At 43.8% G+C, this 14871-nt stretch overlaps 1 protein-coding gene across 1 annotated transcript in view; it reads right to left on the minus strand.

The window, feature by feature from the left end:
* SYT16 (synaptotagmin 16) overlaps positions 1–14136 on the minus strand; it is a 142312-nt gene extending 128176 nt beyond the window's left edge. The window contains exon 1 of the mRNA XM_073349902.1: positions 14071–14136. Within this exon, the coding sequence (XP_073206003.1) occupies positions 14071–14083 (13 nt within the window). The 5' untranslated portion in view covers positions 14084–14136. The remainder of the gene's footprint in view (positions 1–14070) is intronic.
* Between the last annotated feature and the right edge of the window lie 735 nt (positions 14137–14871).

A 14871-nucleotide genomic window follows, 5' to 3' on the forward strand; every position in this document is an offset into this window, starting at 1 on the left:
ATAAAAGGTTTTCTTCCCTCCCCTCCCCCTGTACCTCCCCCCCACTCTCCTGCTGGTAATAGCTCACCTTAAGTGATCACTCTCGTTACAGTGTGTATGGTAACACCCATTGTTTCATGTTCTCTATGTATATAAATCTCCCCACTGTATTTTTCACTGAATGCATCCGATGAAGTGAGCTGTAGCTCACGAAAGCTCATGCTCAAATAAATTTGTTAGTCTCTTAAGGTGCCACTAGTACTCCTTTTCTTTTTGTGAATACAGACTAACACGGCTGCTGCTCTGAAACTAGCCTCTTACAGTTTATATGGCAACTTCCATCTTCTCTGTATGTATATATCTATCTTCTTACTATATGTTCCATTCTATGCATCCGATGAAGTGGGCTGTAGCCCACGAAAACTTCTGCTCTAATAAATTTGTTAGTCTCTAAGGTGCCACAAGTACTCCTGTTCTTTTTGCGGATACAGACTAACACGGCTGCCTCTCTGAAAACTCTCTAAAGAGAGAGCTAGGAAGAACCTACTAAGGAACTGGAGGAAATTAAATCTACCCTTCATACCCAGGAACAACAACTGATGTTAGACACACATGCTCTGACCGTTAGAAAGAGAACTGGATCGTCACACTAGGCACAGCTGGGCAGAGGCAGTGGAAAAGGTGACCTAAACATAGGGGGTCTGTTAGGATAGCAGTGGATGTGTCGGATGTGGAAGGAGGACAGGGCAAAGTATAAGTGATGTAGCCAATCCTCAGCTGCCCACAGTGGTCCTATAAGGACCTCATAGGACCACTGAAGTTAGCATAACAACAACAATTAAGCTGCTCTTAATTATCCCGCTGGCAGTTTCAGCTAGAGCTCTGTGTACTCCTGTCTTATGCCCTCCTATCCATCCCTCCTATCCATCCTTCCCTCCTTTTCCCCCACCCCACACACACTCCAGGTGCCCCTAGAGCCAACTATGACACCTTTAAGCCAGCCAGGAGTTGGGGGCGACGGGGGTTCCCTTTACGCTAGGGAATGAGATCTGCTCTAACGTACCGAGCTTGGTACCGTGGGTGATCTCCCTATGCTGGGGTGATGTTCCTGTGATCAGCTACCCTGGCTTTAGGATGCACACTGCTGGTGGATATTGGAACTAAAGCAGCTGCACTACAAGGGAGAATCCAAGCTGTGGTTTGCAAACACGAGAACAAGCAGCACTGATTTTATAGCCAATATTTCAAGGACAAGTAGCTGTGTGTGTGTGTGTTTGCACATGCATGTGCATGCGAGCTCAAAAAAACGATTTTAAAAACAGCAACAAAAGCCCTAACCTTTAGACCCAGAATTCTGACGCACAAGCAACTTACGGCAACCTAACTCTGCCGTGTAGACTAGGCTTCCTAAGCAACCCTCTGAAGGGAAGCCAGTCAGTAATGCACGATATTCTGTGCATTACAGTTGGTGCAGGACCAACACACACAAATACCTCCTCAGACATGCAGCCAATATGGAGCTGCCTGTGTGCCTGTGATTTTACACATCTTTCAGCTCCGTCAGATTGCACGGGCCAAATCCAGAGCTGAGAGGCGTCATGTGTGTGTGGGCAGCGGGGGATGGGTGACACTCCACCCTTGCGGAGTTTTTCCCATCTGTGACTGACACATTATGGACGATACTCCTCAATTAATGAGAAATCTAAGGGGTAAAAAAATATCCCCACCCTTCTAGGTTGTTCAAACCCAATAAAGGGTATGTATGCCTGCTGTGCAAAAAGTCATCTTACCAGAGGAAAAGAAAGGGCTGCTGCAGAAAGACAAAACAACCCTGCCCTAGGGAGCAGCTGAGAGATCCCTTTCATGCAATGCTAGCCCTAACCTGAATCTGCCCCTCTTACCAATGGGATAGTCAGGAAATCCCAGTTTTCAGGGACACATGGTCACCCTACAAATGAATTGAAAAGGGTCTCACACAAAATGCAAGAGGGGACTGCAGAGTTTCTGCCACGTAATCCCTCTCCTCTCTCCCAGCAAAGTGAAAGGCGTGTCTACATTCTGCCTCTGAGTCAACCTAGTCTAGGGGGTATGTCACAGGCAAAAAGCCAGCTTACGGTTTGCCTCGCACCTCAGAGAGCCAGACCACAATGCAAAATGCTCTAATGCAAGTCAAGCATGCAGAATTACTGGCCTGTATCTAATCTGTGATTGCAATAGCTATGAAGAGACGACAAGAAATGGAGCAAATGCCATCTACAGTGCCTTTCCCCCCTCTCAGACACCGTGAGTAAACTGTTTGGACCTGCAGTTTCAGTTAACTGTTTACTTATCATATAACATTGTCATCAGTCACTGTACTGCTCTATGTTACATTTAGAAAGGAAAATATTTAGGAAGCTATTCTGGATTGGGCAGCCAAAATGAGATCCATGGTAGATTAAAATATACACAAGTGGGACCCTTCACAGCCATTTTGATGGGTTAAGCCCAAAACACAGTTGACAGAAGCACAAATGTATCTATTTCTGGGCAGGAATTTCACATCTGCCAAAACAGTATGAGAAAAACACAGCATAAATTGTGCTTTCAGGCAGGCAGAAATATGATAGATTTGGGGAGTTACTCTCCTTTTTACTTCCAGACAGATCAGAATCAACCCCTTAATGAATAATTGATCAAATACTCAATGCACAACAGCAATCAGCAATAGATCATACAAAAGGAAAATGAACATGAAATCTACTTACCCTCATGGATCATGACATCAACCTGTCTCAAGGAAATAAGAGATCAATGATGCTGCTTTTAAATGTAGATGCTGCCTCGCATTTTCAGATAATTCCCCAATGGTGATTATTACCATTCTTATTTACATTAGTGTAATCCTACAGCCCACCAATGCTGGAGAAGAACTCAGCCAGACGGGATGGCTCTGATGTTCTCTGGTACACCAGGATCAAAAGAACACTCAGACACTAAAACGTTACAGAATGTTGCAGATGGCTCATTAGAGAAATGATAGCACCATCTGGAATAAATCACCAGGGCATAAACAAAGAACAACATGGAACCTGATCCTGCAAACCTTTATTCAGGTGAGCAATTTGGTTTCTCACCTGAGTATGCACTTGTAGCACTGGGCCAATGTTAAGCTGTCTCATCCACTTGAAAGTTTTGCTTAATATTTATTCTATTTGAACCCCTGAAGTCTACTGAAAGAGTTTATGCACCCATTGCACTGTGACCACAATACACACTGGTGGCTTTAGCTAGTGCACACCAGGTATTAATATGACTTTGGGGGCCAGATTTTCAAAGCTCTTTAGGAGCCTATAGAGAAAGATATATCACAACCAGGGGAGCCCATTAAGCTCTCTCTAATGTGACGAATGCTGCCTACCGTCTTTAATTGTCTACCATTTCTTCAGCAGAATCACACCCCCTGCACTCCTACTTCCAGAGGTGCGCACACAGCTGCATATTTCCACAGAGAACAATGTTAATTCCATGGGGTAACCAGTCCTCCTTGGGTTCTAAATTCTGATTACACTGCCAAATTAAAAATATATTATTATTCCACAGAGACATGTTGTAAGCACAAACAAAAGCTCTTTCAGAAAATTCAGTGTGTCCTGAGTATTAAGAAAAGACCAATGATCTCAAGCAATATTTTTAACTAAGCAGGCATTTTTCAAGATTTGCTTTATAATCACCACAGGCAGACACAATACAAGTCTCCAGTTGGAGAGTGAGAATTCAGTCAACAGAACATCAAATGACACAATAATGGTTTACACAACAAAAATCAAGATATCTGAGAGGATACTGGATATCTGCAAAGAAGTCAAAGGAAGCACTTTTATATGGACCTGTGTAACCCCATTCAGTAAAGTCTTCTACAATTGTGTTTTATCTGAAGTCTTGTATCTAACATACATATTCAATGGACTGGTGCACTCCCTTCTCAGACAGCAGAATACATGGTGCTTACCCAATGCCAGCCAAAAGTCGCAGGAATCATCTCCAGCAATACCACAAACCTAATGTCTTTATGCCATCCAGAGAGACGAGGTAGGTCACCAGGCCAGAGAGACTTCAAATGTTCTGAACAGTGACAGCCTGTTTTTAACAGACATCCACTAATCCTGCCTGCAAATTTTTGAGCACGTGTTCATTTGCCAGATCTCATCCCCACCCTTTGCACATGCATACGTGATGGCAGCCATCTTGCCTGGCACCAGGGATTGAAGCAGGGACCTCTTGAGCTAAAAATGCATTTCTACATCTCAAGCTAAAAAAACAACAGGCTCTGTAGATGGGGGCTGTAACAGAGCCATATTTTCCTGTGGATTTCCCTCTCCCTCAAAAGATTATTATTCTGCTCAAGTTCTTATCCCACACCCATCACCGGGGGTGACTTGTTCAGATAAACCCACTTGTTCACTTAAGTCCAATTCAAACTAAAGGCCTTTACATACCCGTTCAGTCACAGGGGCGGGAACTAAAGGTGCGGGGGTGCTGCAGCACCCCCAGGTTTTGCGCAGGGTCCCAGCTCTCGTCCGCAGCTGTGGTGCCAGCTGGCTCACCCTTACCCTTGTCCACACCCCCCTCCCCCGAGCTACAGCCCGGGCTTGGCCCCAACTCTGATATCAGCAGGGCTAAATTCACATGGTAAAGTTAAGCAGAGGCATGAGTGTTTGCCAAATTGGAGCCTAAAACTTGTAACTGTCAGTATTCTGTTTGTTTCTCTAAATCTCCAGTTCTCTTTCCAACCTGTCTATGCTCTTTGCTTCAACATCTTGTGGCAATGATTTTCCTAGGCTTCCTTGTAAAAGCTGCCTTCTAATGTCACTGTGCCTCTCAAAGAAGTCAAAGCATTTTACATTGTTTTTAAAATAATCCACTCTACTTTTATATCTACAAAAGTGTTTCATAACAAACAAGGTCTGAGTCCATAAAACAAGTAACAGTTGTCTAAAAATCTGTCACATTTACACACAGATGATTCAACCCACATAAGTAGGCATATAAAGTTAGAAACATGTTTGGAAACCTGTGATCCTTTGTAGCTATGTTCTGTGCAACTCCCTGAAAACACAGAGACATGCCTACTCCAGGATTAACGTCTGAGTAGGTTCAGGTAATGTAAATTCAATAAAGCACCTTCAAAATAAATATCCAGAACCGGTGTATAAAAAACTATTAATGGTCACAATCAACCCCATGTAAAGAAACAAGAAAAATACTAAAATGTCAATTTAAAAAACTTTAAGAAGATCTGGAATTCATCTTCAATACAGAAACATCCAACATTTTCTAGTACTTAAAAGTGACTACTTTAACAGATTGGTGTTCTTGTAGCAATTCTCCTCTCTCTTTTCTTTACAGTTTATTCCCTCTTGGAACAGCTTTCATTTGATAAGAGTCTCATGATGGATCTAATACTGGATGGATCTAATACTATAAGAATAGACCCCTAATATTAGATATGCATTAAAATTATTCAGGTTTTTTGGTACTCACTGGCCCTGCCCAATGGTGCAGCCTCTGGTGGGGCCAAGATTGTCATTCACTCCCCTCTTTATTCCCCTCACCCCCAATCCTTGAGACAAAAAGGACAATTGGTGGATCACTAATATAAATCAGTGCAGCCTCAGGGTTCCTCTAACATATGCCTGGCTGCTGCTGGCCACCAGGATTCACCAACAAATAGAGATGCTCTGGTCATGCCCCCTTTCTGCCAGGAATGGCCCCTATGAGAGGTTGTAGCCCTAGAGGCCACTATGAGAGCTTTACTCCATCCACAACTTTCCTCACTCAGGGGGAATCCTCAGATGGTCAGTTCAGCCAGCTTTGCAGCTGTTCTGACAACATGGCTGGTAAATTCATAAAAATCTACTCCCAATGTGCAGTTAGATTTTAAAGCTGAAATCCAGCTCGCCAATTGGATAAATATCATAGCTAACATCTAAATGGAATTTAAAATGGATAGCCACTTTTGTATAGTCCAGGAAGCATTAGCTTACAAATTATGTTAGGTTCTTCTCAGATCAACTTTTATCTTCAATAGTGTTTCTCAGATCAGGACACAGCTATTTTTAACCAAACTAGTTTGTTGATTCACCAACAACCACACAGGAATATAATCAACAGTTTTGCAAGTCATGTTTAGATATACCAAACATTCCAGCAATGTTCTGAACACAAAACACACATGCAGTCCTGCAAGCAATTGTCATAGGTCGGTGTCAGGGCCCAGCAGCTGTACCATAAAACACTGATCACCAGGACTTCTTACTACATTTTTTTGTAATCATCAGTTATCAATACTTCACTATTTCTGATATGCTTATCACACTTCTTGGAGCAGCTAGTCCAGGAACCCACAAGGGGAGAGGCAATTCTCGATTTAGTCCTGTGTGGAGAGCAGGACAGGACCGCTTGGAAATAGTGACCACAATATAATAACATTTAACGTTCCTGTGGTGGGAAGAACACCTCCTCAACAGCCCAACACTGTGGCATTTAATTTCAGAAAGGGGAACTGTGCAAAAATGAGGAGGTTAAACAGAAATTAAAAGGTACAGTGACGAGAGTGAAATCCCTGCAAGCCGCATAGACAATTTTCAAAGACACCATAATAGAGGCCCAACTTAAATGTATACCCCAAATTAAAAAACACAGTAAAAGAACTAAAAAAGAGCCACCATGGCTTAACAACCATGTAAATGAAGCAGTGAGAGATAAAAAGGCATCTTTTAAAAAGTGGAAGTCAAATCCTAGTGAGGTAAATAGAAAGGAGCATAAACACTGCCAAATTAAGTGTAAAAATGTAATAAGAAAAGCCAAAAAGGAGTTTGAAGAACTGCTAGCCAAAAGGTAATAAAATGTTTTTTAAGTACGTCAGAAGCAGGAAGCCTGCTAAACAACCAGTGGGGCCCCTGGACGATCAAGATACAAAAGGAGCACTTAAAGACCATAAAGTCATTGCAGAGAAACTAAATGAATTCTTTGCTTCAGTCTTCATGGCTGAGGATGTTAAGGAGATTCCCAAACCTGAGCTGTCCTTTGTAGGTGACAAATCAGAGGAATTGTCTCAGACTGAAGTTTAGAGGAGGTTTTGGAATTAATTAATAAACTTAACAGTAACAAGTCATCGGGACCAGATGGCATTCACCCAAGAGTTCTGAAAGAACTCAAATGTGAGATTGCGGAACTATTAACTATGATTTGTAACCTGTCCTTTAAATCAGCTTCTATACCCAATGACTGGAAGATAGCTAATATAATGTCAATATTTAAGAAGGGCTCTAGAGGTGATCCCGGCAATTACAGACCAGTAAGCCTAACATCAGTACCAGGCAAATTAGTTGAAACAAGAGTAAAGAATAACATTGTCAGACACATAGAAAAACATAAATTGTTGGGCAAAAGTTGACATGATTTCTGTAAAGGGAAATCATGTCTTACTAATCTATTAGGGTTCTTTGAAGGGGGTCAACAAACATGTGGACAAGGAGGATCCAGTGGACATAGTGTACTTAGATTTCCAGAAAGCCTTTGACAAGGTCCCTCACCAAAGGCTCTTACGTAAATTAAGTTGTCATGGGATAAGAGGGAAGATCCTTTCATGAACTGACAACTGGTTAAAAGACAGGGAACAAAGGGTAGGAATAAAAGGTAAATTTTCAAAATGGAGAGGGGTAACTAGTGGTGTTCCCCAAGGGTCAGTCCTAGGACAAATCCTATTCAACTTATTCACAAATGATCTGGAGAAAGGGATAAACAGTGAGGCAGAAAAGTTTGCAGACGATACTAAACTGCTCAAGATAGTTAAGACCAAAGCAGACTGTGAAGAACTTCAAAAAGATCTCACAAAACTAAGTGATTGGGCAACAAAATGGCAAATGAAATTTAATGTGGATAAATGTAAAGTAATGCACATTGGAAAAAATAACCCCAACTATACATACAATATGACGGGGGCTAATTTAGCTACAACTAATCAGGAGAAAGATCTTGGAGTCATCGTGGATAGTTCTCTGAAGACGTCCATGCAGTGTGCAGCGGCAGTCAAAAAAGCAAACGGGATGTTAGGAATCATTAAAAAGGGGATAGAGAATAAGACAGAGAATATCTTATTGTCCTTAAATAAATCCATGGTACACCCACACCTTGAATACTGCGTACAGATGTGGTCCCCTCATCTCAAAAAAGATATACTGGCATTAGAAAAGGTTCAGAAAAGGGCAACTAAAATGATTCGGGGTTTGGAATGGGTCCCATATGAGGAGAGATTAAAGAGGCTAGGACTTTTTAGCTTCGAAAAGAGGAGACTAAGGGGGGATATGATAGAGGTATATAAAATCATGAGTGGTGTGGAGAAAGTGAATAAGGAAATGTTATTTACTTGTTCCCATAATATAAGAACCAGGGGCCACCAAATGAAATTAATGGGCAGCAGGTTTAAAACAAATAAAAGGAAGTTCTTCTTCACTCAGCGCACAGTCAACCTGTGGAACTCCTTGCCTGAGGAGGTTGTGAAGACTAGGACTACAACAGGGTTTAAAAGAGAACTAGATAAATTCATGGAGGTTAATGGCTATTAGCCAGGGTGAGTAAGGAATGGTGTCCCTAGCCTCTGTTTGTCAGAGGGTGGAGATGGATGGCAGGAGAGAGATCACTTGATCATTACCTGTTAGGTTCACTCCCTCTGGGGTACCTGGCATCAGCCACTATCAGCAGACAGGATACTGGACTGGATGGACCTTTGGTCTGACCCAGTATGGCCATTCTTATGTTCAAATAATTATCTCGAAAGTTAGAATGCACTTTGTCTTAAGGCACTCTTATGAATAGTCCGCTATTCCTTGTGCTTGATTTGAGAGGAACTAGTTTATATCACCAAAAGCAACTGCTTAAAGTTATTGTTGGAGGCTCTCATAAGCCAATCTATTTGGATTTACAAAGGAGGAACATGCACATAGCGTCACTTAGTTAAAATACAGAATATGGTTCCTTGAGATTTCATTAGAAAGAGTACAGACTCAACAAGGAAACTTTCAGTTACTTCTATTAAAGACCACCAAGAAAAATACAACCCCTGAAATGAAATCTCACCACTTCTCAGTCCTTGCAAGCTTGTGAGAGCTAGCCACACGGCTGGCCCAAGTGCCTAGTAGCACTTTACAAGTTCAACAGCTTCTTTGGCGGGTTCAGCAAACTCTGAGGTCCCACATAGTGACCTCAATTTTATACCCTGTTTTCAGGGATCGTTGGAAGGGGCAAATCTCTTATTTCTATTGGAACTTGCCAAAAAGGCTCTCACGTTCATGCTCTCTCAAGTTCTCTGTTGCTTTCTTCAACTTCTAGAAGATGACATCAGCGTACAAATATCTTTAATCCTTTCTTCATCACAGACTGTGTGTGTTTTATTTAGGGCTGTCAAACGATTAAAAAAAATCAATCATGATTAATCACACTGTTAAACAATAATAGAATACCATTTATTTAAATATTTTTGGATGTTTTCTACATTTTCAAATACATTGATTTCAATTACAACACGGAATACAAAATGTACAGTGCTCACTTTATATTTATTTTTTTAATTACAAATATTTGCCCTATAAAAACAAAAATAGTATTTTTCAATTCACCTCATACAAGTACTATAGTGCAATCTCTTTATCATGAAAATTGAACTTATAAATGTAGAATTATGTACAAAAAAATAACTGCATTCAAAAATAAAACAATGTAAAACTTTAGAGCCTAGAGGTCCACTCAGTCCTACTTCAGGCAATCGCTCAGACAAACAAGTTTGATAACAATTTTCAGGAGATAATGCTGCCTGCTTCTTGTTTATAACGTCACCTGAAAGTGAGACCAGGAGTTCGCATGGCACTGTTGTAGCTGGCGTCGCAAGATATTTGCATGCCAGATGCGTTAAAGATTCATATGTCCCTTTATACTTCAACCCCCATTCCAGAGGACGTGTTCATGCAAATAACCGGGTTCTGCTCAATAATGATCCCAAGCAGAGCGGACCAACGCACGTTCATTTTCATCATCTGAGTCAGATGCCACCAGCAGAAGGTTGATTTTCTTTTTTGATGGTTCGGGTTCTGTAGTTTCCACATCTGAGTGTTGCTCTTTTAAGACTTCTGAAAGCATGCTCCACATCTCGTCCCATTCAGATTTTGGACAGCACTTCAGATTCTTAACCTTGGGTTGAGTGCTGTAGCTATCTTTAGAAATCTCACATTGGTACTTTCTTTGCATTTTGTCAAATCTGCTATGAAAGCGTTCTTAAAATGAACATGTGCTGGGTCATCATCCGAGACTGCTATAACATGAAATATATGGCAGAATGTGAGTAAAACAGAAGAGGAGACATACAATTCTCCCCCAAGGAGTTCAGTCATAAATTTAATTAACATTTTAGTTTTTTAACGAGTATCATCAGCATGGAAGCATGTCCTCTGGAATGGTGGCCGAAGCATGAAGGGGCATACGAATGTTTAACATATCTGACACGTAAATACCTTGCAACACCAGCTAGAAAAATGCCATGTGAACATCTGTTCTCACTTTCAGGTGACGCTGTAAACAAGACGCAAGCAGCAGTATCTCCTGTAAATGTAAACAAACTTGTTTGTCTTAGCAATTGGCTGAACAAGAAGTAGGACTGAGTGAACTTGTAGGCTCTGAAGTTTTACATTTTTTGTTTTTGAGTGAAGTTATGGAACAAAAAAAATCTGCATTTGTAAGTTACACTTCCACGATAAAGAGATTGCTCTACAGTACTTGTACGAGGTGAATTGAAAAATACTATTTCTTTTGTTTATCATTTTTACAGTGCAAATATTTGTAATCAAAAATAATAATATAAAGTAAGCACTGTACACTTTGTATTCTGTGTTGTAATAGAAATCAATATATTTGAAAAAGTAGAAAAAACATTCAAAAGTATTTTATAAATTTCAATTGGTATTCTATTGTTTAACAGTGCGATTAATCGCAATTAATTTTTTTGAGTTAACTACGTGAGTTAACTGTGGTTAATTGACAGCCCTAAGTTTATTCATTTCAAGGATTGTAATTCTCTATTAACCCAGACCGTTAATTGGAATTCTCCCCCCCCCACACACATCACTTTTAAGCAATTTCTTTTAATACTACAGAGTTATACACTGGTTAGGTGATGATATTTTTCAATATTCTTTTTTTTTCTGGTGCCATATAATTCATACCACCTGCAGACTGCAACAAACATTTAGGAAAAAAACCCAAGAGAAGCCTTTAGTTCCTCTAAATTTAGTGGACACAGTCCATACATTCCTTATTTATAACTAATACCTTTTATTTCACATCTTTCAGGGATCACAACAGAACAAGAGACATTGTATCGAAGAAACAAAGCAGATCATCCACATATATAGGGATGTATATCTGATCAACAAGGCAGACAAATTAACTTGGGGTCGGGGGGGGGGGTGAAAGATACAGCAAGCTTGACCCCCTACAGCCTTTGTCTTTCTGTAGGTCACTCCACAAGCTATTCTTAACTGATTTAAAGTTCTCCACCCATCTCTATAACTTGATTAACTTTACAGGACACAATGGGTCACTCTGCACAGGCCAAGATGATGTTACCCTGGTTTGTCAGCCTGTGGGAGGCTCTTTTTAGATAGTCAGAGGAGAAGACACACATTTGCCTTCATATATGTTATGACATTCTTGCCCAAATAAACAATAACCTGAAGATTTTGTTTAAACATCCAATTTTCTGTTCCTGGAGGAAGATGTGAGAGGCAAACAAAGGTACATCTTGTGATCTTGTTTGTGTTTTTGATGGGGGAAATAGAGGGATAGCTTTTTTGATTTAAGGGACTGAAGGCTCTATAGTTATTAACAAGTAGATTCAAGGCATATTGATATCTATACATCTCACATTTGTGCTGCCAGGGCAGTGCAAAGCAGCCACTCTGGGGACGAGAAGCTGGCCCTTTGTACTTTCATATATTTGTAAAATATTCTAAAATAAAAACCATTATTAATTATATATCTAGCACCAACACTGCCCTCAGGTCCCATCTAACTTATAAAAGCAACAGGAGGAAAGCCAGCATTTGACAAAGTTGTCATATAAAATTGAACAGATCAGGTCATTTCATAGTTCTTCTAAGGCCTCAGTAAAAGCAGTGCACAACAACCTGCATCTCATCTGGGCCTTGCACAGGACACTCTTTCCTTAGGGAGATGCTCTTGAAAGAAATCAAGGAACAGCAGACATATTTATCTATCACTGTACAGTTAAAGGCAAAGGGAAACTACAATTCCCTGAACAGTCTAACTGCTTTCAAAAAACTCAAACACAGGTTTTTGTTCTTGACCATTTATAACTTGATACACACCATCATTTAAAGAACTCCGTACTATTTTTCAAAAACAATTCTTCAATCAGGCCACGTGCAATGGATCAATTAAGCAACTTTAAACAAGTATTAATGTCTATGTTTCTCCATAAAACATGAAGACAAAGATTGGGATGGTGATTCTACAAGCTAAGAGTGCCCTGAACCAGGTACTAATTCTGGTGAATCCAAGGTGGCATGTTGCAGAACATGGTGGCCAAACATTAGCGTGGCTTATATCAGTTAACAGAGGTGGATGTCACATGTGTGCGTATAAAACTACTGCAGCCAAAAGTTAAGCCTGGACAGTTCTTGTCCATGCGACAACTGTAACAGATGAGCCAAAACAGAAGCTGACCGTTATTAGTAATGGTAGTGTCTAGAGGCTGCAGCCGAGATCAGGGTCCCATCACGCTAGGAGTTATATGCACAAATAGTAAGAAGCAGTCCTGTCTCTCAGGAGCTCCAGTGGTTCTCAACCTATTTACCATTGTGGATCACATATGCGGCCCACAACGTGTTATGTGGGCCACATCCAATACTACGTGTATGGCCCTGAGGATGTCACATGGGCTGCAGCTCTGTGCTAATTGGGCCACAAGCAGCCCTTGGGCCACAGGTTGAGAACCACTGAGCTAGACTGGGAGGCAACCCACTTTTGGGGGGATATACTAAACAGGTGAGCCCAAGCCTAGGTGTAGTTTGAAGAGTCTGTGGGGCACTGCCCCCCAAACTGCAAGTTTTAGGCAGGCATGGAATTTGCCCCACCAATACACAGCCCCACTAGCCTGACCAGAGCAGCCCCCGTGAACGGAGAAGTCAATCAATGCCTATACACCTAAATCTTATACTCTCAAATAAAATGAAATATAAAATCACGTCCATAAAAAAACCCACTCCTCCTGGCTCTCTTACTAAAGATTTAAACTGCATGTAAAACGGTGCCACTGGAATAGCTGGCAGGCTGAGATCGCCGAACCGGGCCAACTTGATTTTCCTCATTCTAGCAGCAGGACGGGCCCGAAAGTCAAAAGTTCCGCATCAGGCCCGGCCTTTTACAGCTGACATCGCCGTCGCTGGACGCCCGTCTCCTAACGGGGGGCATTTCTCTCTGCTCTGGTGGGGCATCGAGGGACCACAGGAAAATCCTGCCGCTTTTAGCAGGGCTTCCCTGAGCCCTGCCTCGCAGCAGGTGGAGAAGAACTGGAGGAAGGGGAAGGCAAAGGGCCAGGGCCAGTCAGTTCTCCCCCCAGAGGAGCTCCCCCTTGCTCAGAAGGGTGTAGAAGTCAAGGGGAGCTGGGGCAGGTAGGGCAGTGGGAAGGCTGAGAGGAGGGAGGGGTGCAACTGGGCAGCCAGGCTAAGGGAGGTTGGGGGCGCAGAGGGGGCTGCAGGAAAAGGGGAGTGAGGAGCTAGGGCCTGAGGGGGTGGAGGCCAGAAGGGGCTGGGCAGAGGAGTGGGGGTGGCAGGGCTTGGGGCCGGGGGAGGCTGGTGTTGGAGTGCGGGCTGGGGGGGGGGGTCCACAGCAGCTGGCACGAGGGCGGGTTGGGCGGGCCCCCGCCAGCCATCGCCGCAGCTCCCCCCGGGGCAGAGGTGCCTCCTGCGCCCCCGGCGCTGCCACCCCGGCGGAGGGGAAGGGGGGCGGCCCAGAGCCGGCCCCGGGACTCGCACTTACTGTCGGTCGCCATGGCGCAGCCCGCAGCCGAGCGCGCCTCTCCCCGCCGGCGCCCGACGCCGCAGGCCGGGCGCGGCGCGCACACACGCCGCAGCCGCCCCGGCGGGCGCACGCCGAGCATCCCACACCTGCCAGCGGCGCCGCCCTCTCCCCGCGGCCGGCCTGCGGTCACCAGCCATGGCCCAGCGCGGGGGCTCCCCGGCAGAATCGGGGCCCGCCTGCCGCCACCCCCCCCTTACGAGCAGCGCCCAGGAGCCCCTCGCGTCTCAGCGCAGCGGGGGACAAGTGCGGGGCTGGGGATCGCTGCTGAGCGAGCCTCTGCTGGGCCTGAAACAACCCATCCCCTAGCCAGGCCGCTCCTGGCCTCTGGGAAAGCCCCGACGGGTGAGGGAACTGGGGGGTGTCGGGCTCCTGTTAGGGGACGCAGGGCCCCGGCTCTCCCTGAGGGGCCTCGAGAAGGAAGCGCAGCCCATGGCAGCCCGAGGTGGCTGCTTGGCTCCTAATTGGCTTTGGAGCCCTTGCACCCAAAAAGGCCACCGGCGCTCAGCTAGAAAGAGGGTGGCCCTAGAGGGAGAAGGCTCTGAGGCGGAGGGGTGCCCGCGGGAGGGTTGCTGCCTGGGTCAGGAGTCCCACAGCCCTCTGTCCGGGGCCTGCCTACTGTAAGGCAGGCAGCAGCCTGCCTCGCATCTCTGTCCAGGAGCACTCTTTCAAACTGAGCTCTGGTAGCCTTTGATCAGGTCCATTAGTCAGTTAGCTGCCATCCATCCACCTCTGTGGTTAATTTCTTACAAATGGCCGAGA

This window comes from Lepidochelys kempii, chromosome 6, assembly GCF_965140265.1.
Source record: "Lepidochelys kempii isolate rLepKem1 chromosome 6, rLepKem1.hap2, whole genome shotgun sequence".
Lineage (NCBI taxonomy): Eukaryota > Metazoa > Chordata > Testudines > Cheloniidae > Lepidochelys > Lepidochelys kempii.